A 21,628-nucleotide genomic window follows, 5' to 3' on the forward strand; every position below is an offset into this window, starting at 1 on the left:
CACCTTTCAAACTGAGTTTTTATTATGCAATTCCTCCCTACTTTGTTTTTTGATAGTGGAGTTACAAATATACATTTTCATTGAAAAAAGTTCATACACTTGAAACAAAATATAAAAATCCTTATAAAACAATAATCAATTAATACACATAGTAAAGTCAAAAGAACATCAGTTAATTACATTTGTGTGGATGCCTATTAGATTGATGGACATAATGCACTCCTACAGTGGGTGATCAATACACTATGCGAAGCACTTTGAGGCCAGGATGAGAAAAGCACCAATGGTATGCCAGATTTTACACTTTGGATTCTACTAGAATATTGATGTTTTCTAATGGAAGCTATGTGGACACCAGTGAGGATCAGAGAACCAGTCCCCCACCAAATGCTTTCCAGTTAAGGTTTTATAAAACATATATCACAAATAGGGTGGCCTCAAAAATCAACTGGAAACCATTTTCATTTGTAGTGGAAGCGTCATCATCGATAAGTCTCCTTTATGGAATTTATCACACATCAAGGACTTGCAAGTTTCTTCTTCCATGTCATTGAACTTCCATTTATATAGACCTTTTCACCACCACAGAACGGCTTGAAGAAGTTTACGGCCAATCAAATAGTTTTGAAGTACAATCACCCACTAATTTGCACAGAGAAAGCTCCTACGAAGAGTAAATGAAAACTGTCCAAATGCTGTATTGATCGATAATTAAGTTTTGGTCACTGTCATCAGGGAGAACGCCACTGTTCTTTTTCTGTCCTTGTACCTTTTATGTGCACCTGAAAAGGCTGATGAATCTGGTTTAATGTTTAATCAAAAGGTCAGCCCTACTGATAGTGCCACACTCTCAGTACAGCACTGAAGCATCAGTCTACATTTTTCTGAAGTCTCTGCAGTGGGAATTCTACTCCACAACTTTATGAATCAAAAGCACTATCAGCTCAGCCACAGCCAACATCAGCATTATGCTATCAATTGATTAACTATCCCCTTTCACTCGTAAAATTTCAAGCTGTACATGCGTGGTTAGGGAATGAGATCAAAGCCTTTGTCCAGCCTTAAGGTCAAGGTGAAGTTTTTAAACCCCTCAAGCCTCACATTTGCCATTTTGTCAGCATCTGCTTGTGTGTGAATCTGAACAGAGGATTAAGGGTTGATCTAATTGAGATTACCTAGCACAATACTTACAATGATTAATGGTTTTGGGTTGCAGAGTCAATGAGAGAGAGACAGACAGACAGACAGAGAGATACACACACAGAGAGAAAAAAAGCAAAAAAAGAAAAAGGAAACCTTTCCTCTAATGCACAATTCTAAAACAAGGTTAGCACAGCCTTAAAACTCGAGCTTGGCTGTTCAGAGTAACGTTAGAAAACTGTCCATGGCAAGTTAAAATCCAGAACTCTCCAAAAACTATTAAGACTGGGCAGTCAATTGAAAATTGCAAAACCTAAGTTTGATAGATTTTTGATAGGTGAAATTATTAAGGGTTACATAAGCAAGATGAAGCTATAGAACACCCATGATCTAAACAAATGGTACAACTGGCTTCAGGGACTAAAACGGCCCATTCCTATGACAGTGCATAGTATCCTCTGACAACCATTTATATCATGCTCCGGTCAGTGAGTCTGAAATTCACAAGCTACTAAAAATTAGTCACAAAAGGTCAAAGCCTCACTCATAGCTTTTGTAGAAATTTGAGGACTAAGTCACGGAGCTTGGTGCGAAGTGGTTCATTGTTGTCACAAATAATATGAGTGGAATCTTCTTCAATTTGGACGAGTGTATCTTCAGACTGAAGGTGGACAATATGTCCCTCCGGCGTGTCTTCAACTTTGACATCTGTGATGCCATGCTGTGGGGAAATGAGGAGACACGTTACTGACAGTGGTGGTGTGCATCCAGTTGCTTCTCAACTAAAATGCTACTTAAAAACAACAAACAGATGTGAGGCACATTGATTTGGGAGTATCTCAAATAAGACATAATAAATTACGTCACTAGAATGAAAATATGGATTGAAAACCCTTCTGCTCATTAAGCTTCCTCCCTCCCTCAGGACCAAACCATTCACTGGAGTTCACAAGGTGAGAAAAATGATAAGAAAATGAAGATTACTTCCAAAAAAAGCCGTGCTCACTGCAAAACCTATAAAACATCAAGCATTGGAACAAGAGAAGTGAGCTCGGAACGTGGCTCCTTTTGATGATCCGCCTCAGTCAGAGGGTGGTGAATCGGTGGAACTCATGGCCTCCACAGCCCTCTGTGGCAAAGTCATTGAGTTTAAGACAGAGATGGACAGGTTCTTGATTAGTAAGGGGAACAAGGGTTATAGGAAGAAGGCTGGAGAATGTAGCTGAGAAACACATTAGCCACTATCAAATGGAAGAACAGGCTCAATGGCCCAACTCTGTTCTGATATCCTATGGTCTAACTTTGGAGAAAGACAGACTGACCCCAATGTGTGCTCCCTCAATCACTCCCTAGACTAGAGAATTTGAGGTATTCGAGGGACTTCACAGTATAAACACACATACACAGGTCAGATCAAAGAATCATTGACATTTGCAGTTATTTTTAAAATACTTAAAAGCTACTATGAAGACAGCTGGGAAAATTTATAAGCTGAAGAACTACTTGTAAATGGCACTAGACAGACTGATGGAGTATTGTTTCTGTCATGATGATCATCCAGACACACTGGGCCAAATTTCCTCGTTCTGCACAATAACAATGTCATAATTTTATGAAGCAAGGGGAAGTACGGTGTATTACCTCAAATGGGAGGAAAAGCTCAAACTCCTTTAGTCACAATGATTCAATACGTCAACTGCAAAGTGTCAGGGTCACTATCACCATCAAACATTGACCTTAAAATCGTTCTCTTGGGTGTTTTCTGTGACTCTAAGAAGTTCAACAACACAAACTGAAATGTCCCAAAGTACTTACAATATGTACAAAATGTCCCAAAGCACTTAAAAGAAGCATGCATAACAGCCCAAAATAACCCAAAGCTGCATTAGCAACTATTAGTAAAGGTGATTAAAGAGCCTGGAGTAGGTGTTAAACCAGGATTCCCAAACTGTGGCTCCTGAGCCCAATCTTTTCTCTCGTAGTCACTTCCAAAGTCAATGCAGCCTCAAACTGGCAAGAAGAGGAAGCGGGCAAATGATGATACTCCTGAATTCAAACCTCCCAAACCGCTACTGTGTGGTTCGATCACCATTGAACAATTTGTACAGAGCCATCACAGTGGGGTCACGAGCTCCAAGACAGCAACAGCTGCTGCCAGCTCAAACTGATTGCTAAGAAGGCTCTTTAAGTTCTCAGTTACTTTATTCTTTCTTGGGATATGAGGCCAGCATTTGTTGTCCATCCCTGAATGGCTCGCTTGGACATTTCAGAGGACAGTTAAGACTCAACTGTATTGCTGTGGGCCTGGAGTCAGAGGTAAATCACACACTGGCTAAGGGTGGCAGATTTCCTTCCCCAAAGGATCATTGAATCTCTACAGTGTAAAACCTGGCCATCCGGCCCACCGAGTCCACATCGACCTTCCCAACAGCAGCCCAGCCAGACTCACCCCCTACTCTATCCCTGTAATCCTGCATCTCCATGGCTAATCCACCCCACTTGCACATCCCTGGACACTATGGCCAACCCACCTAACCTGCACATCTTTGGACAGTGGGAGGAAACTGGAGCACCCAGAAGAATCCCACATGGACAGTGGGAGAATGTGCAAACTCCACACAGACAGTCATCCAAGTGTGGAATTGAACCCTCAGTGCTAACCACTGAGCCACAATGTCGTGGATAATCAATATAGTTTTGTGGCACCATTTCTCAGACTGGCTTTCAATTCCAGGTCTTTAGTAATTGAATTCAAATTCTACCAGTTGTTGTGGTTGGACTTGAGCTCATGTTCCCAGAGCAAAAGCCTTGGATAACTAGCCCAATGGCATTAGCCCACAAAAAGTTGTGGATTTTTTCTTTGTAGAATCTGGACTTTTCTTGAACTCCCTTACTGCCCAACTCATGCCCCCTCTATCTTAACAACTATGAAGCCTTTGCTTCCTACCCCTCGCTCAATGGCGAATTTTCAATCTGGCTTCACACAAGATTTAAAGTATTTAAAGTGGGATCGCACAAGGATAAAGTTTGGGAAGCACTACCTTAAGCAGGGATTTAAAGATAGAATGAAAAGATGGAAAGGCATAGGGCAGGAATTCTGGTGTTTAGGGCCTTGGTAGCTGAAGACATGGCTACTACTAATGAAGCAGAGGATCTGGGAAATCCCAGGATAGCAGAATTGATACTTACCTTCTCTAGGCTCTGTACAAATTGTTCAATGGTGATCGAACCACACAGTAGCGGTTTGGGAGGTTTGAATTCAGGAGTATCATCATTTGCCCGCTTCCTCTTCTTGCCAGTTTGAGGCTGCATTGACTTTGGAAGTGACTACGAGAGAAAAGATTGGAATATCACAATGTATTTAGTAAAAATGTAACGGAGCAATTAAGACACACTCAGTACTTCATTCCACTGCTTTGAGGGATGGTGTGTAATGATAAATTTATTCACATCATACAATCCCCTGATCTAAGAAATCAGTCACAAAATTAAGCAGCTTCACTTCAGAACCAAAAACAAACTGCTGGAGAAACTCAGATAACAAGGCGTAGAGCTGGATGAACACAGCAGGCCAAGCAGCAGAAAAGCTGACATTTTGGGCCAAGACCCTTCTTCATTTTCTGAAGAAAGAGGGATGAAAATCTGCTATCCTTACCTGTGTTAGCCTATATATGACACCAGACTATCAGCAATGCCCTCGAGATGATTGGGGATGGGCAATAAATGCTGACCCAAATGGAGATGAAGAAATAAATGAAAATCTTGCATTTAACAAGGTTAGAAAGGTCCAAAGTACTTTAAAATCAATGACTTTCCTCTGAAGTGGTATTACTGCTGTAAAGTATAAAAACATTGAATGTGCTTGTGCACAGCACGCTCCCACCAACAGTAATGAGCTAAATGATCATGTTACTTCTTTCGATCATGCTGGCTGAAAGTAAACATTGACGAGAACATTTGATGAACACTGCTTTTTTGAAGTTATGCCATACTTTATGTTCATCTATAACTGTATCTTGTACTAGCGATGAAAAGTCTATGTGAGCACTAATGAACAGCAGTTAACCATGCCACAAGTTTCTGCTTGGGGTTGGGGGAGAAAGAGAGAAAAAGAGGGGTAAAGCTGATGACATCCTACCTGTGGTGCTTCCACACATCTCCCAACTAGCATCAATTATTTACGTAGGTTAAGTGAAATTGTGGAAAATAAATCCAATTCAAGTCTTTTGGGCTAGTGTAATTTTATGACTAACCTGCAGAATGTGCTTATTGTCTTTGGTCTGTAGTACTGCAGACACAGTTACCATGGAAATGCCAGGTTTTATCTCAGAAGGCACCAGGGACTCGGCGAGCTGTAAAACAATGATAGTACAAGAGGAATTAAAATCAGGGACGGCAAGAAAAAAACTTGGATACATACGTCACCTTTCATAACTATTTGATATCTCTAGGTGCTGTATAGCCAACAATGTATGTTTATTTTCTGAATGAAGCGTAGTCACTGCTGTATTAAAAATGCAGCAGGCAAGCTACGCACACAGCAAGTTGCCACAACCGCATTCTGATAATGACCAGGCCAACTATTTTAGACACGCCGGTCAGAGATAAATATTGGCCAGGAAATTGGGAAAAATCCCCCTCTTCTTCAAAATTGTGTCATGGGATCTTTCATGCCCACCAGAAGAGGTAAATGGGACCAAGGTGAAGGACAGCATCTCTAACTGTGAAGCAGCATTTTCTTATTTTCTATAAGCGCAAACTTTGGACAAAAATACAGTGACTACAAAACATTTCCCAATCTATGGTAAACCAGTGTATTGGGAAAGAAACATTTAACCCATCCTACCTGCAGTTTGCCACATGCTATTTAAATCTGCAGACTGCAAGCAGTCTGACATGGCAAGAGGCTATCTTTTCTCTCCCACAACGCACTGGCCATGAATTAAGTTTTCTAATCTCAGTCGCTGTCTTCCAGCAAACTTCTCAATTCACGGCTGATGTCAGCTTTCAATATAAGCTTGAAGGAGAGTCCAAGCTCATCCTCACAATGGTGTTAAGTTTAAGGCTTGAGAGGGAGGGAGGGCCAAGAGGGAGGAATGAAGGAGCAACAAAAGTAAAACAAACAGAGTGAATAAATATAACTGCACCAATAGATCAAAAACAGCCACTCACTTACATCAGGCATGAGCTCAATCTTCTCATAGCGCCGTTTGAAGGGGAGGGTCAGCACTTCAGCCCTCCGGTAGGCCATTGGTGGGGGCTGGCAGTCAATCATCAGATCAGTGCGGTGCGATTGGGCAGGTGGAGGTTGAGTATATTGTTCTGGACACACAACATGCAATGGCTGGAAAACCAAAACAGGGAGTGTTGATGGGTAGGGGTGCAAAACACTAAATAACATTTTACTGATCAGTCCCACAGTCTGACATTCACTGACAGTGTGGGTTGGGTAGGATTAAAAAAAGAGGCCATTTCATCTCCCTTGGGACTGGTCGATCTTCACATTTCCTCAAGTTCTAATGAGGAAATGCCACTGCACGGAATTGTAAATCCTTTTCAAGGTACAATGATGCTAAGCGACTCTGGCCTCATCATACATGGTTGCAGAAAATTTACGTGTATTTGTAATAACGCACTTTACTGATTATGGTATTGTTACACTAGCAAAGGGATTGAGTGCTATAGATCAGCCAGAGGCAAGCTGGAAACAAAACAAAGGGAAGTAAAACTCCCCAAGATCATTTGAGAAACAGATGGATTAGCAGAGATTGGCTTACTCTGTTCGCACCTATTTTGCAAAGTGAAAACAACTCTATATTTGACAATTCATCAGCCAACATTCACGCAAACAGAATGTGCAGTATCTTTGGCCTGATATGCTGCATCACATGATTTATAAAACGTTAAGATAATACATATATTGGCAAAAAAATTATTTTAGACTTTATTTGGCAAGAGTAGCATTTGTTGCCCATCTATCATTGCTCTCAAAATGAGTCACTTACATCCCATTCCAGAAGACAGTCAACCAAATTCCTGCGAGCCAGGAATCATGTCAACCAGGCTCGGTAAGGATGTCAAATTTCTTTCTTCAAAAGGGTTCACTAATGTCACTTAAGGAAGGAAATCTGCCATCCTTACCCAGTCTGGCCTACATGTGACTCCAGACCAAGTGCAATGTGGTTGACTCTCAACTGTCCTCTTGGGCAATTAGAAATGGGGAATAAACACGGGCCTGGCCAACAACATCCATGTTCTGTGAATGAATTAAGAAGAAATTCATGAACCAGATGGGGTTTTTATGATAATCGACAATGGTTTCACCGTCACTATTGAGACTGGCTTTACATTCCATATTTAATAACTGGGTTTAAATTCCACCAGCTGCTGTAATGGGATTTGTTCCCATGTCCCCAGAATTTTAGCCTGGGCCTCTTGATTGCTAGCCCAGTGACATTACCTATATGCCACCATCTCCATCACTGATTGAAGTTTTCTGCTTTCTCCTGACTAAAATGACAAAAGAATGACACCAATCAACATACCTGAACCTCCTTCAATAATTTTGAAACTTGAATGAAGTTTAATCGAGTATCAATTGGACAGTAAACACATTTCATAGCCAGTGGCTGGTATGGTGCCAAAGCGTCGAGATAGGAGAAATCCGGTTCTGGAAGGAAATCAGATACAATAGATTACCATAAGAAATAGGGGCAGGAGTTGGACCCTTGATCCTGTTTTACTAGTCAGTTGGATCACGGCTAATCCGAAGTTCCTTTCGCAATGCAAGTTATTTTTTTAATTCAAGACACAGATTATCTCAGGCTTAATGAGTGATGCCTGTGACGGAAAATGAAGCTGTTCTGTATTTTTTGCACATAGAATCATTTACATCCCATCCGAGGGGTCAGCCAAGGCCTTGGTTTGACATTTCTCTAGAAAGGTGGATGATGTGTCCACTCAACCTGCCTTCCAGCACCACACCATTCATCCTTCCTTTCATTTCCAACTGTGAGTGGTTCAGTTACCTGTGAAAATGATGGTGTTGAGGCTGGATTTTCCCCACAGCTCCAGGAAGTGTACAACGTCCCCATAACGTAGGGAAGGGTGGCCTGTAAATACCACGCAGGGCTGCTTGAAGTCATTGCTGAATTCCCCATGTATACTGGGATAATGCTTCAATTTATTGGTCAAAATCAGCTGAAAACAAAATCGAGATAGGAAAGGACAGAGTAAAGAGCACAATAAGCAACTATCAGCTAAACTGGAAAGAAGCGGTGAAGTTTCAGCAGGTTCAAAGTACTAAACAAATTCTATTCTACTCCCCATCATAGCCTAGAGGATGGGCTGTTGACTCTTTCCCAAGTTCTACGTAGAACACCACCCTGGAAATTTTCTGTTCCTCTCTTTCAAAAGCAGAAGCAACTTTGGTGTTTAGCTAAGCATTTGCTCACAATCAAGTGATTAAGGTTGGCACAGGAAGCACAGAGGGATGAGGGGAATATCCCAGCAAGTTATGGGGAAAATCATTAAAAACTGACTTAGCACAACAGTTTGATTTATAATGGAATACAATAATCCGAGAATCTCAAAATTCAGCACTTGGTCATTTAATAGCTGCCTTAACCTAGGAGTGCATACATGAACACTTACACCACCCACATCAATTAACAAACCACACCTACTTAACACACAATATCACATTCAAAGTAACAAAGCCAATTTTCAAAGCTAGATGCAGTCAAAACATGAGTTACTTTTCCATCAAGTTGGCCACATGCAGATATACAATACTATGGAAATGTAGATCCCAAAGCAAGTCAATGTGCAAATTGTGTGCTTCATAAAAGCAGCACTAAAGAGTACAGCCTCAAAATCCTTCAGACTTGTTCCTTACCTCTGCGTGTGGGAATGGCGGCTCTGGCAGGTAGACTTTTGACTGTTTGTTGTGACAAAGCCTTAAGTCCGAACAGGTGATAGTGGGCAGGGTTCGAAGATAAAAGAGAAAAAAGTGAAACAATTAAGAGATTGAAGTTTGTCATGACAAGATAATATCATCAAACTATTAAAAAAAAATGACAAGGTGAGATATTGAGCCTTATACACACAGGCATGACTATAGTGGTGATGGTGGGTGATTTAACGGACTAGTAATCCATCAGCATTAGAATAACTTAGAAGTTGAACTGAAGATTTGCTATCTGACCAATCTGAGAATTTGAATCATTTAAATACAATACTGGAAATAAAAGTGACTTTGACAGACAGGATGTTGGCTAGCTAGGTGTAAGAATTTAAAAAAACACCTGCGAGGCTGCATAACAATTATCTTTCCTCGTGTCAACAATGAAATGGATACCTTTGAGGGCTCAGTTCGTTATCTCTACAGTTATCACACACTTACCACTCTGCAAAGATCTGAGAAAACTCCAGCGAGCTGTTGGCCACAGGAGAGATGAAATAAAATGGGATAGTGGACAGTCCAGCTGAGTCAATGTATTGATACAGACATTCCAGAAGGTCGTAAATTACTCCCGAGGGATAGCATGGAACCAGGACATTCCCACCACTTCGGACAGTCACAGCTGTGGGCAGAGGAAAAGTCCGCACAAAGCCTTTAACACTTGGGGAAATTTTGTTTTTCTCACCAGCAAGACTGGATAATTTTGCTCCAAGTATAAACCAACCTCAAAAGCTAGAGAAGGGATTTGAAAGCTGATAGATGAAGATACTCTTTTGTTTTATTTGCTTGGCCTTTTTTATTAAAATGCGCAAGTGTTCTTTTTCTGAGAACATCAAGTTTGCAACAGAGGGAGGCAAGAGTAAACCTGAATGAGATGTACAGTTTTGAGATGGGGCTGGATATAGCAGATGGACTAGTGACTAATTTTAAAATGATTAGTACAAGGATTGGGGGGAGTCAAGGACAGGAGTTTTCGTTTGGAAGGTGTCTGGGATCCAGAATTCATTGCCTGAAAAGGTATTAAGTGCAGAAACCCTTCACTCGTTGAAAAGATGCCTGGATGTGCACCTGCAGTTCTACAATCTCTAGGGATACAGACGAAGTGCTGGTGAGTGGGGCCAGACTGGTTAGCTAGTTTTTCAGCCAGCACAGACCTAATGGGTAGAGTGGCCTCCTTTCATGCCATAATTTTTTCCACATTTTCTAAATATCTGAACAGCAGAAATGTAACATATATGTCAAGTGAGCAGGGGTTGGCAGCACACAAATCAATCTTCAGGAAATTGAGCATGGATGTGATGGGTTTACGCTGTAATAATTCTTTAATTCCATGACATATGAGCAGCACAGTGGCTCAGCAGTTCGCACTGCTGCCTCACAGCATGGGGGGCCCAGTTTCAATTCTCCCCTTGAGCTACAGTCCATGTGGAGTTTGCACATTCTTTCTGTGCCTGCGTGGGTTTCAATCTGGTACTCCAATTTCCTCCCACAGTCCAAAGGTTAGGTGGATGGGCAATTTGGCATGACCAATAGTATCCAGGGATGTGTAGGTTATGTGAAACAGCCATGGGAAATGTAGGGTTATAGGGACAGGGAGGGGGGAGTTGGTGGAATTGAAGTGCTCTTCAGAGGGTCGTTGGAGACTGGATGGGTCAAATGGCTTGTTTCCACACTGTAGGAATTATATCATTCTAATTCTGCTTGCCCCCGTTTATTCGACTTCCAGCATTCACAGTATTTTAGTCTGGGAATCAACAGAGAAATCAGTTTGGATTTAAGACAAAAGGACAGACGACTGACCCACTGTACTAAGTGAGTCCAACTTTGAAGATGCTACCAAATACAAAATTGATCTTGAGATGCTAAGTACATTTCTAACTGAAAGGACGTTAAAAAAAAAACGCACCTCAGGGAACAAAATAAAATATCTTGAGCCCAGGACTGAGTAAATTGAAGTCCTGGCTCTCAATACACCTCCTTCCTAGTCTGTTACCTAGATTACTGCAGAATTCTCCCAACATGCCATCAGGATTAGCGGTCGGAATCTGTGTCAGTCCAGTCAGGATAAGGACATCACTATTTTTCAGAGAGGTTTGTTCCATGGGCTGAAATTGAACATATTTTTTTTTAATCAATTCTTCTCCTTTCTTGAACCAGCTGCACCTCAACATTGAGAAGGTGCACAAGTTTTTAATCTTTCCATCCTCTTCCTAATCTTACCTGTTGGGCTCCTTAAAACCCATTTTGCTAATGAAGCTTTTGGCTATCTGTTCTTCATCAGCTTGTTGCACAAGTGTTTTTAAAGATAAAGCTCCTGTTAAACGTCAGTGGCAAGAGCAGCATTTGTTGACCATCCCAACTTATCTTGGAATGGAGTGGCTTGCTCAGTAATTTAAGAAAGCAGCTATTAGTTAGTCACATTGCCACGGGTCTGGAGTCACATTGGGTAAGGACCAGATTGGGTAAGGACCTTTGGTCTTTCCTGAAAGACATTTGTGAACCAGATTGGTTTTTAGGTTAATCAACAATAGCTTTGTGGTCACCATTATCGAGACTCGCTTTCAATTCTGGATCTATTAACAGGTTTAAATTCCACCACGGAATTCAAGTCAATGTCCCCAATGCATCAGCCTGGGCCTCTTGATTACTAGTCCATTACACCATCAATGTCCCAATAGTGGGAAGGGATCTGGGAGGAGAAGGTAGTTACCTGTGGATGTGTGGTGAGCAATGAGGATCCAGACACATAGGCCACTTTCTCGTAGTGCGACTGGATGATCCAATTGGAGCTACCCAAACAGTAGCCTGAGCTGAGTGGTGTGATCTGTACTGCACCGAATAACTCCTGATATATCACAGAAAGAAACTGAACTCAATCGACAGGATTCTCATCTTTAAATACATAACCTAATACCATCCACTTTCTTAAAAGCAATGATTAACTAATATGTCCACTAAGATAGTGAACTTTGTTAGGATCTTCACATATGGCTTCATTCGAAACCCACACATAATTGCTTCCAGCGATGCTCTTTTGGATGGTGATTGGCAACTAAAATTTGGCTGACTTTCATCTCCTTCCAGTGTAGGGATGTAGAGGCTAGATGTAGCCCTCCAATTGCCTGATAGAGATCAGCTACTAACTCTGAAGGCCTCAGTCCTGATAAGAGTATCGGAAATATTCTACTTAAATTCAATAGAAAATTGAAAATTGATGTACATAGTTTCTGACTGAAATAAACATAAAAGCAAGCAATTCTGCATCTTCAAGCAATTTCTCTGAACATTTTTCATTATAAACTTGTACATCTACGTTTATGTTGTAAACTGGTCACACTCTACTTGCAACTTCCTGGAAGTGCAAATGATTCAACACCCTTAGCGATGGGATGATTTAGTTACAGCTCGGCAAGCGTACCCATGTGGAAAGCAGTCCAAATGTTGACATTGAAATTCCTAATGTAAACGTGTAGAAATAAGGACTGAATTTATATTACTTCACACAGCGGTGGGCGGAGTACATCAGTACATCGTAGACCAACAATTCTCTTTTCAGTTGACAATTATACTTGGTTTTGACTGCAACTTCACAGGAGACCAGCCAACACATTATACAAAAACAAAAACAAAAGTTGCTGGAAAAGCTCAGCAGGATTGGCAGCATCAGTGAAGAAAAAAAAAATCACGGTTAATGTTTCAGGTCTGGTGACTCTTCTTCGGAACTCAGATGCTGCAGACCTGCTGAGTTTTCCCAGCAACTTCTGTTTTTGTTCCTGATTTACAGCATTTGCAGTTTTCATAGAATAGAATCTATTCAGTGTGGAAACAGGCTCTTCTGCCTAACAAGTCCACACCAGCCCTCAGAGCATCCCACCCAGAACCCTTTCCCCTATACCACTCATCCCTGAACACTATGAGCAATTTAGCATGGCCAATCCACCAAACCTGCACATCTGTGGACTGTGGGAAGAAACTGGAGCACGTGGAAGAAACCCACACAGACACAGGGAGAATGTGCAAACTCCCCACAGACAGCCGCCCGAGGGTGGATTCAAACCAGGGTCCCTGGCGCTGTGAGGCAGCAGTGCTATCTCCTAAGCCACCATGCTGCCCTGCTTTCATTTTTTAAATTATCCAAAAAACCTCCTAAGGCACATAAATATATGTTGAAGGAACTACAGTGCAAACTGTTATCACATTGAGTCAGGCTTTTCTTTTAACATTTGCTGTGTCAACTAACAATACACAGGGTCAAGCCTGTGTGTTGTAAACTTCTTTGTGTACACATGTCTTGTTAGTAAAAAGGTTTCTATTTGTCAACTAACAATCAGGAGACAGACTATGCATTGATCTTGTTGGTTAATGATCAAGACATTCTTCTCATCAAGACTATGATTCAGTAAGATTTTTAAAATTACTTTCATGGGATGTGGGTGTCACCGTAATGCCAGAATTTGTTGCCTATCCTGACCTTGTCCTTGCAATGTGTGGCAGTTCAGTGTCACCATATCGCTGTGGGTTTGGAGTCACTGCTAAGCCAGACTGGTTTAAGCATAGCTGACTGCCATGTCTAAAGGACCTTGGAGAACCAGATGGGTTTTTACAACAATTGATGATAGCTTCATTGTCTCCATTACTGAGAATAGCTTTCAATTCCTGATTTAACTGAGTTTAAATTGCACCAACATCTTTGGTAGGATAAGAACCTGTGATCCCAGAATATTTGCCTGGGTTTCCGGATACTAAACCAGTGATGTTACCAGTGTGCAGTTCTCTCCTCAGAAATAAATCCTAAAGAAAAACAAACACACAAAAAAAACTCCACAACTGCTGAAAGACAAAACTCAAAGCAAAATATTGAGGTTGAAAGGTTTTACCCAAGGCATTAACCCAACCGTTGACAATTTTACTGTGCATTCTCACTATTGTGTTTCCCTCACTCAGTAAGTTTAATAATCACTTTAATGATAAACGAATACTTACTATTTTCTGAGAGTACCCTACAAGCTGAACCTTGCTTAGAGCCAAGTTAACCTCTGGCATTGTGTAACAACGCTTCCATGTCAAAACCTCCACAGCATCCTTTAGAGGGACAGGTAAGTGCCTGGAAGCAGGAACAGGATAGAAAATGAGGAATAATAATGACAGCGAATTCAAGAGACACTTCTTTACCCAGAGAGTGGTTAAAATATGGAACTTGCAACCATGATGGGTAGCTGAGGTGAACAGCAAATTTCTATTTAAGGAGAAACAAGAAAACAATGAAAAAGGAATAGAAGGACATTTCGATGGAGTTACATAAAGAGGACTGTTGGAGGCTCACGAGGACAAAGTATAATGCTGAATGGTGGTACTGTGCAAAGAAAAATCACATCCACACAACAGAGCTCATTATTAGAAGTAGCATCGGAGTGATTCAGAAGAACAATAGCAACAAATAAGGATCAAGTCTCTGTCTCTCAATCTCTGTGCTGAATAGATTTGGCAGTGAGACACTGCTAGCAAAAGAGGAAGGTACAAAAATCACTGGGCTCAAAACACATTAACTCCGTCCCTCTCCACAGATGCTGCCAGAGCTGCTGTGTTTCTTCAGCAATTTTTGTTTCTGTTTCAGATTTCCAGCACCTCCAGTTCTTTGTTTGATTTCACAAATATTTAAGACTTTTTTTTTACACAAAGGGCTTCAACTGAACACTGTTAGCTGAGAGCACAAGAATAGTGGAACAGAGATTTAATACGGTAGATGAAAGATGCAAGTAGGTTGAGAGGAAGAACTCTATGCTATGTTCAGCCATGATCTTCTTGGATGGCCTTCTCCTAATGCCTATGTTCCCCTTAGGGTGTGGAAGCAGAAACAATAAATGATTTCAAAAGAATGGTTGATGGGCACTTAAGAGTGCTACAGGGATTGAATCAGGAATGAGACTGAGCAGAGAGAAGCTTGGGCAACCAGTACAGACTTTATAGGACAAATAGCCTCTTTCCGTGTTGTAAATGAAATTAGTTTGCATTTCCTCGCATGCAATAGCCTGTTCAAACAGGATGCAGCGTTTATGACTAATTTTACAGGTCTCGAACATTTTCTGAGGCACTGACAAAACAGGCTTTAGCTTAAATAGTGCCAACTACCATTTTATCTTAACTAAATTACTATTCTTCACATCAAAGACTAGGGCATGACTACTTGGTGACTATGCTATTGCACATCAAATGACAATTTTCAAACTATACTTATGGCATTGTTAACACATCGAAACCAGAAGAAATCCTTCCTCACGCTGAAACTCACCATATAAATTTGAAAAAAATGGGATGTTGGCATCACTGGCAAGGTCAGTGTTTATTGCCCATCCCTAACTGCCCCGGAGGTGGTGCTGATTAGCAACCTTTTTGAACTGCCACAGTCCATGTGTTGTAGACACACCCACAGTGCTATTAGGGAGCGAGTTCTACAATCATGACTCACTGATGATAAGAGGAACAGCTTAAGAGACTTCGGAATCATGATGATGTGTGGCTTGGAGGGGAACTTGCATATTATACAGTTTCCCTGCTCCTGGTGTCGTACTTCTTCTAGACAGTAGAGGTCATGGCTTTGGGAGTTGCCTCCTTGGTGAGTTACTGCAGTGCACCTTGTAAATAGTACACTCTGCAACCACTGTATGTACACGACTGGTCCAATTAATCCATGAGTCATGCGTAGCTATTCAGAATGTCTTGGATACTCCATGCAACATCCCACAGGTATTTCCTCACTTAATATTCCTAATATTACAGCGTTTTTTTTTGTAATCTGTTCACCTAGAAATTAAAAAGTGGACAAATAACACTTACAAAAATATAAAGAGAAGAAGCAACAGTAAATTATACAGTTTTAGTCAAGAGTTTAATTCAGCTAATTGTTCAACCTGAGCATTTCACGGTTCTTCCAGTAGGTGGCAGACTGCGGCTTTGGTACACGCTCCATAAAGTTGACTAGCTCCTCCATGAGAAGCCTGTTGAGAATAGGAGGAAAAATATAACAATTAAAATAATGATTTTAATATAGTGAAAATGCACCAAGCTGCAGTGGCCACATACACTGTTACATTATCAAAATATCATGAATTTAGAAATCAATGTAGGTAGCAGATAAGGAATGAATTGAGGTAAATTTTACGATCAATTATTCCAACATGTAAAAATATGAAATGAAGAGTGTAAAATAAAATTCAGATCATTAGATTAGGGTCTTTATATTAACAGGGTTCAGAGTTTAACAGCAGTTAGATTGAATTGTTTTAGGGACAAGATATGGCATTGGACTGATCTTATTTTTTTTCACATCTTAATGAGCTAATTGTTTTGGGTTCCAAAGCTGGTGGTCATTGCGAGGTCTGTCTGCATGTAGCAAGTACTGAAGCTTGGTGTTCAACAGTGATCTTGTGAAAGAACAATAGAGGTGAACATATCAGCTTTCAAGTGTCACTAAACCACGAATGTGTCAGGCCCTGGGTCATAATTAGGGCCAAGAAAGATTTTGCAACCTTTCTTCTGAACACAACGCTGCTTTTGAGTTTAACTGTGCAGGTGACTCATATTCCAATATGGGGCAAGTAAAATAAAATTAAGTATATTTCTCCTAAAACTAACTTCCTCCTTTAACTGCCATCTGACCTGTGTGCCTATTCATTACTTCCATTTTTCACTCTGATTTTCCAACATATTGCTGGACTCAGCACAGACAGCTACCTTAAATTTCAGGGACACGGGGAAAGAGCAGTGGACTGGGTTGGACTGAATTGCTCTTCAAAGGGACTTTAAAGCTAACTTGATGAACTAAATGCTCCAGTTCTAAGTTGTATCATTCTATGTTCTAAGTTCCCTCCATATCAATTATCATCTTCCTTCAGATATTTATATCACAATACCTTAATCAACGCTGGGCAAAATTCTGAATCTCCCTTGCACTGTAGAGGCACTTCATTTACAATACTCATCACCATCTTCTTGAGGGCAATTATGAATGAACAATAAATGTCAGTCTTGCCATTCATGCTCACATTCCAAGAATAAAGTTTAAAAATAAACACGGGCCACATCAGATCAATCACTGAAACACTTCAATACTGGAATGGATTGTCAGGAAGGCAGAATAAATAGACTTATGATGACAGTGGTTGTATATAATGCATTTTTCTTCAAAATCTTGAATGAAGTGAAATTACTTGCCCTTTTTAAATTGCTCCAAAAATAAAACAGCACCCACTCTCTGTGATCTAATGTTTTTTGATACCTAAAAGAAACACTCTGTCTCTTCACCTTGTACTTCTTTAAACCTGTGCCAAATCAAATGTCTCTGACTGACCTTTGGAAATACAGTCAGAGTTGTTATGGCCCAGAATTCTCTACGGAGCTTAGTCATTGAGAAATTCAAGTCAGAAATTGATAAATGTCTACATGCGAATGAAATCAAGGATAGGTGTATCTAGAGACAGCGAGGGTAAGTGGAATTGATGTGTATGATCAATCACAGTCTAGAATCGTTGAGTAGCTAAATGGCCTATTGGTCCTGTGTGCCTGAAGAGACTGTTTTGCCCATAAAGTAGGTCTAGAGTCATATATATGCCAGATCAGGTAAAGATGGCAGATTTCCTTCCTTAAAGAACATTAATGAATCAGATTTACAGTAATTACTGGTAGTTTCATGGTTACCATTACTGAGACTAGTTTTATACTCCAGATTTATTCAGTGAATTCACATTTCAACAGTTACCTGGTGCCCAGAATTAGACTCAATACTTCTGCTGAGGCCAAACCAGTGTTTTATAAAGATTCACCAAAACTCCCTGACTTTTGTATTCCATGTCTGTGTTTATGAGAAATAAGATGATGTTTCCAGACAAGATGGCCCTCAGAGGAACAATACATTTGCCCTGCAGTTGACACTCGAATGGCATCTTTGAGAGAGTTACAAATAGTAAGACTTTACACATGGAATAGTGTCACAGCTGCGGTCAACATTGTCAGGAACAAAGGGAAAGGTAGAAAATGTAAATTGAGCAATGGAGGGGACAGAGAATTAAATTTTAATTTTAAATTTTAAAAAACTCTCAAGTGCTTACCTTCCAATCTGCATTGTGGGTTCAGTGGAATAGACTGTGCCAGTAAAGCCAGTGTGCTCTGTAATATATGGCAATGCCATCATACAGTGATAATTTGATATCAGGATCACATCTACAGTGGAGAGGTCCAGCAACTCTGTCTGTAATGGACATTACAAACATTTTAAAGGAATACAGCCACAAAAGGAATCAGGTGTACCTACAATTTGCATACACTGCAGAAAGGGGAAAGTATGTTTAAGGAAAAGCACACTCTCAATCTCAATGCACAAAAATGTTATACTTCTAAACCCAGACCCCATCACCCAGTTCCTTTCCCTCTTTGTCACGCTGGCTGCTCAATCAGCAATGATAAAGCTCACACTTCTCAGAGCTGCTGCAGTCACTTCCACTTTTGTCCCAAAGTCAGACTGGTCAGCCTAACCCAAGAAAAATATACTACTGTCAAAGAAGCAAATACTTGAATGGCAGCTGAGAGGACTTGTTGCTGCTGGAGAAGCCAGTGCCTGAATTAGGATCCATTATTTCATTGCTACAGGCAGTATGAATGGGTGTCTACTAATTTTACTATTAGAGATACCAGCACAAATGGAAACATGACACTGCATAATTAACACTGGACTACAAGTATAGTACCTCAAATCCAAGACTGTTGGATTTCAGATATTTTAGGTCAGACAGTTTAGGCTTGGATGGTTTGAGTCAAGCTTGGGTTGGTATAGTCAACAGTAACTTGCAATATGAGACAGAGCAGCAGGTGAAGATGTTAACTAGTCTGTAGCCATATCACAATGTTGCGTCAAATTAAATTGGTAAGTTTATGCAATTTGAAATTGATGCAAAAGATGTCCAATTTTTGGATGACTCCACTAGTCAGGTAGTTGGATTTGAGGTACTCTACCTATACTGCTCTTTCTGAGCACTAGTCACTTACTCAAACACAAGGTAACCTTTTTTTACCTCTGGTAGGCAGAACTCTGGCACAGAGTCAACGAATACTCGTCCGGCACAATCTTTCAGCTCCTAGAATGGAAACATTAGATTACCACTGTTAAAACAGTAGGCAAGAAGTTACAAGTAATTATCAAATTGCTGATGAATGAGTGAGAGAAGACTTGTGCTGTATTCACAAAGTTTAACCCCTCCCTACCTATCAGTCACCTTGTGAAGTCCCAACCGTGATCTCCTATATCAGTTTGGAAGATCTGAGCTATAGGGAGACATTGAATAGGCTGGGGCTATTTTCTCTGGAGCGTCAGAGGCCAAGGGGGTGACTTTATAGGTGGTTTATAAAATCATGAGGGGCGTGGATAAGGTGATTAGCGAGGGTCTTTTCCCCGGGATAGGGGAGTCCAAAACTACAGGGCGCAGGTTTCAGGTGTGAGGGGACACCGGGAACTGCATAGTATTATCTGCATATCACAATCGTGGCAGGAAGGACAGATGATGGGAGGGGAGATAAGTAATTCTAATAAAGACAAATCTATTATTTGCTGCAACAGAACTGTGAACAACTATGATCAATATTCAGAATAAATTTCTCATACTTGTACAGTGAAATGGTCCCACTTTACCTTCTCTAGCATGGTATTACCATCTTTTAAAATCCAGCCTGGAAGTTTGGAAAGTCTTGGGCTGGGGGAGGAAAAAAAAATTGCCACAATCAAAATATTTTCATCACTATCGTAATGAATCAAGGTCTCTTAATACAATACAAGCATTGACCAGAAAATGAACAGGCCCAACCATACTTAAAAGGCAGTTTATAAATGTTATCATGCAGTCAGAGACTGGGAATTCTGTCATGAATAAAACCTCATGACTTCCTTAAGCCTGTGCACTATCAATAAAAGGCACAAGTCAGGATTGTGTTGGAATACGCTTGACAACTCCAGTACCAGACAGTTTGTGACACCATCCAGAACAGTCTGATTTTCCTTCGTTGTGTCATTGAACATGAGCATCACTGGCAAGGCTATCGTTTGTTGCCTTTTTTAATTTCCCTTGAACTGAGTAACTTTCCAGGCTATTTAATAAGGTAGTTGAAAGTCAACCACATGGTTTTGGTTCTGAAGTCAGTTATAGGTTGGGCCAGGTGAAGTTGGCAGGTTTCCTCTCCTGAAAGTCATTGGTGAACTAGGTTTTCACAACAAAAATGAAGTCAAATAGAATCACTGACAACAATGCATCCCTCCCCGACGAGCTCAATGTATTCCACGTTCATTTCAACAGAAGGTCAGTGAAATGACGTGACCTTCCCTGACAGCATCGGGTGCACCTGTACCCATAGTCACCACTGCAGACATCAGATCGGCCTTCTTGAGGGTGAACCCATGGACAGCAACTGGCCTGGATGAAGACCCAAGACATGCACTCAGATCCCTTGAGGACCAGCTGGTGGGAGTATTTGCAGACGTCATTAACCTCTCCCTACTACGCTGTGAAGTTCCCACCTCCTTCCTACTGGTGCCAAAGGAAAACCAGACAATGTGCTTTAGCGACAACCATCTGGTGGCTCTGACATCCAACATTATCAAGTTTTTTTGAGAGGTCAGTAATGGCATACATCAACTCCAGCCTCCCAGATTGCCTTGATCTACTACAATTTGTCTACCATCACAACAGGTCCACAGCAGATGCCACCTCCCTAGCCCTACACTCATCCTGGTACATCTGGATAGCAAGGAGAGCTATGTGAAACTCCTACTTATTGACTTTAGCTCCACCTTCAACATCATAATTCCAAGAAAACTCAACTCCAAGACCTAAGACGCTGTTAACCCCCATGCAAATGGATCCATGACTCCCTACCTGCAGACCACAATCAGTGAGGATAGGCGAAAACACCTCCTCCACAATAATCCTCAACACCAGTGCTCCGCAAGGTTGTGTGCTCAGCCCCTTACTATACTCCCTATACACTCAACTGTTTGCCAAATTCAGCTCTAACTCCAATTACAATTTTGCTGATGCCACCACCAGAGTTGGATTTCAAACAACGACGAGACAGAGTACAGGAAGGACAGATGAGGTTAGTGGCATGGTGTAAAGACAACAATCTCTCCATCAATGCCAGCAAAGAGGAGGAGCTGGTCATCAACTTCAGGAATTAGAGTGGAGGATACACCCCTGTCTGTATCAATGAAACTGAAGTGGAGGTGGTTGAGAGTTTCAAGTTCCTAGGAATAAATATAACCAACCATCTATCCTGGTCCTACCATGTTGATACAATTGTCAAGAAAGCATACCAACACCTCTTCTTCCTCAGAAAGCTAAAGAAATTCTGCATGTCCACCATGAATCTTACCAATTTTTATAGATGCACCTTAGAAAGCATCCTATCCGGACGCATCACAGCTTGGTATGGCAACTGCTCTGCCCAAGATCACAAGAAATTGCAGAGATTTGTGAATGCAGCCCA

The 21,628-nt window shown here is 41.0% G+C and overlaps 1 protein-coding gene across 5 annotated transcripts in view; it reads right to left on the reverse strand.

The window, feature by feature from the left end:
* ints9 (integrator complex subunit 9) overlaps positions 1-21,628 on the reverse strand; it is a 30,050-nt gene continuing 8,422 nt past the window's right edge. The window contains exons 3-17 of one of the 5 annotated variants that reach the window (XM_048536653.2): positions 19,782-19,842; positions 19,168-19,230; positions 18,208-18,347; positions 16,012-16,098; positions 14,087-14,207; positions 11,814-11,948; positions 11,097-11,208; positions 9,545-9,725; positions 9,038-9,098; positions 8,169-8,340; positions 7,686-7,810; positions 6,317-6,484; positions 5,394-5,492; positions 4,330-4,467; positions 1-1,861 (exon numbers count right to left, since the gene is read on the reverse strand). In XM_048536653.2, the coding sequence (XP_048392610.1) occupies positions 1,685-1,861; positions 4,330-4,467; positions 5,394-5,492; positions 6,317-6,484; positions 7,686-7,810; positions 8,169-8,340; positions 9,038-9,098; positions 9,545-9,725; positions 11,097-11,208; positions 11,814-11,948; positions 14,087-14,207; positions 16,012-16,098; positions 18,208-18,347; positions 19,168-19,230; positions 19,782-19,842 (1,840 nt within the window). In that variant the 3' untranslated portion in view covers positions 1-1,684. Of the gene's footprint in view, positions 1,862-4,329; positions 4,468-5,393; positions 5,493-6,312; positions 6,485-7,685; positions 7,811-8,168; positions 8,341-9,037; positions 9,099-9,544; positions 9,726-11,096; positions 11,209-11,813; positions 11,949-14,086; positions 14,208-16,011; positions 16,099-18,207; positions 18,348-19,167; positions 19,231-19,781; positions 19,843-21,628 lie in introns of those variants that run through there. The other 4 variants (XM_048536655.2, XM_048536654.2, XR_007248137.2 and 1 more) reach the window with 4 other exon arrangements.

Source organism: Stegostoma tigrinum, chromosome 9 (assembly GCF_030684315.1).
Source record: "Stegostoma tigrinum isolate sSteTig4 chromosome 9, sSteTig4.hap1, whole genome shotgun sequence".
In the NCBI taxonomy this organism is placed as follows: Eukaryota; Metazoa; Chordata; class Chondrichthyes; order Orectolobiformes; family Stegostomatidae; genus Stegostoma; species Stegostoma tigrinum.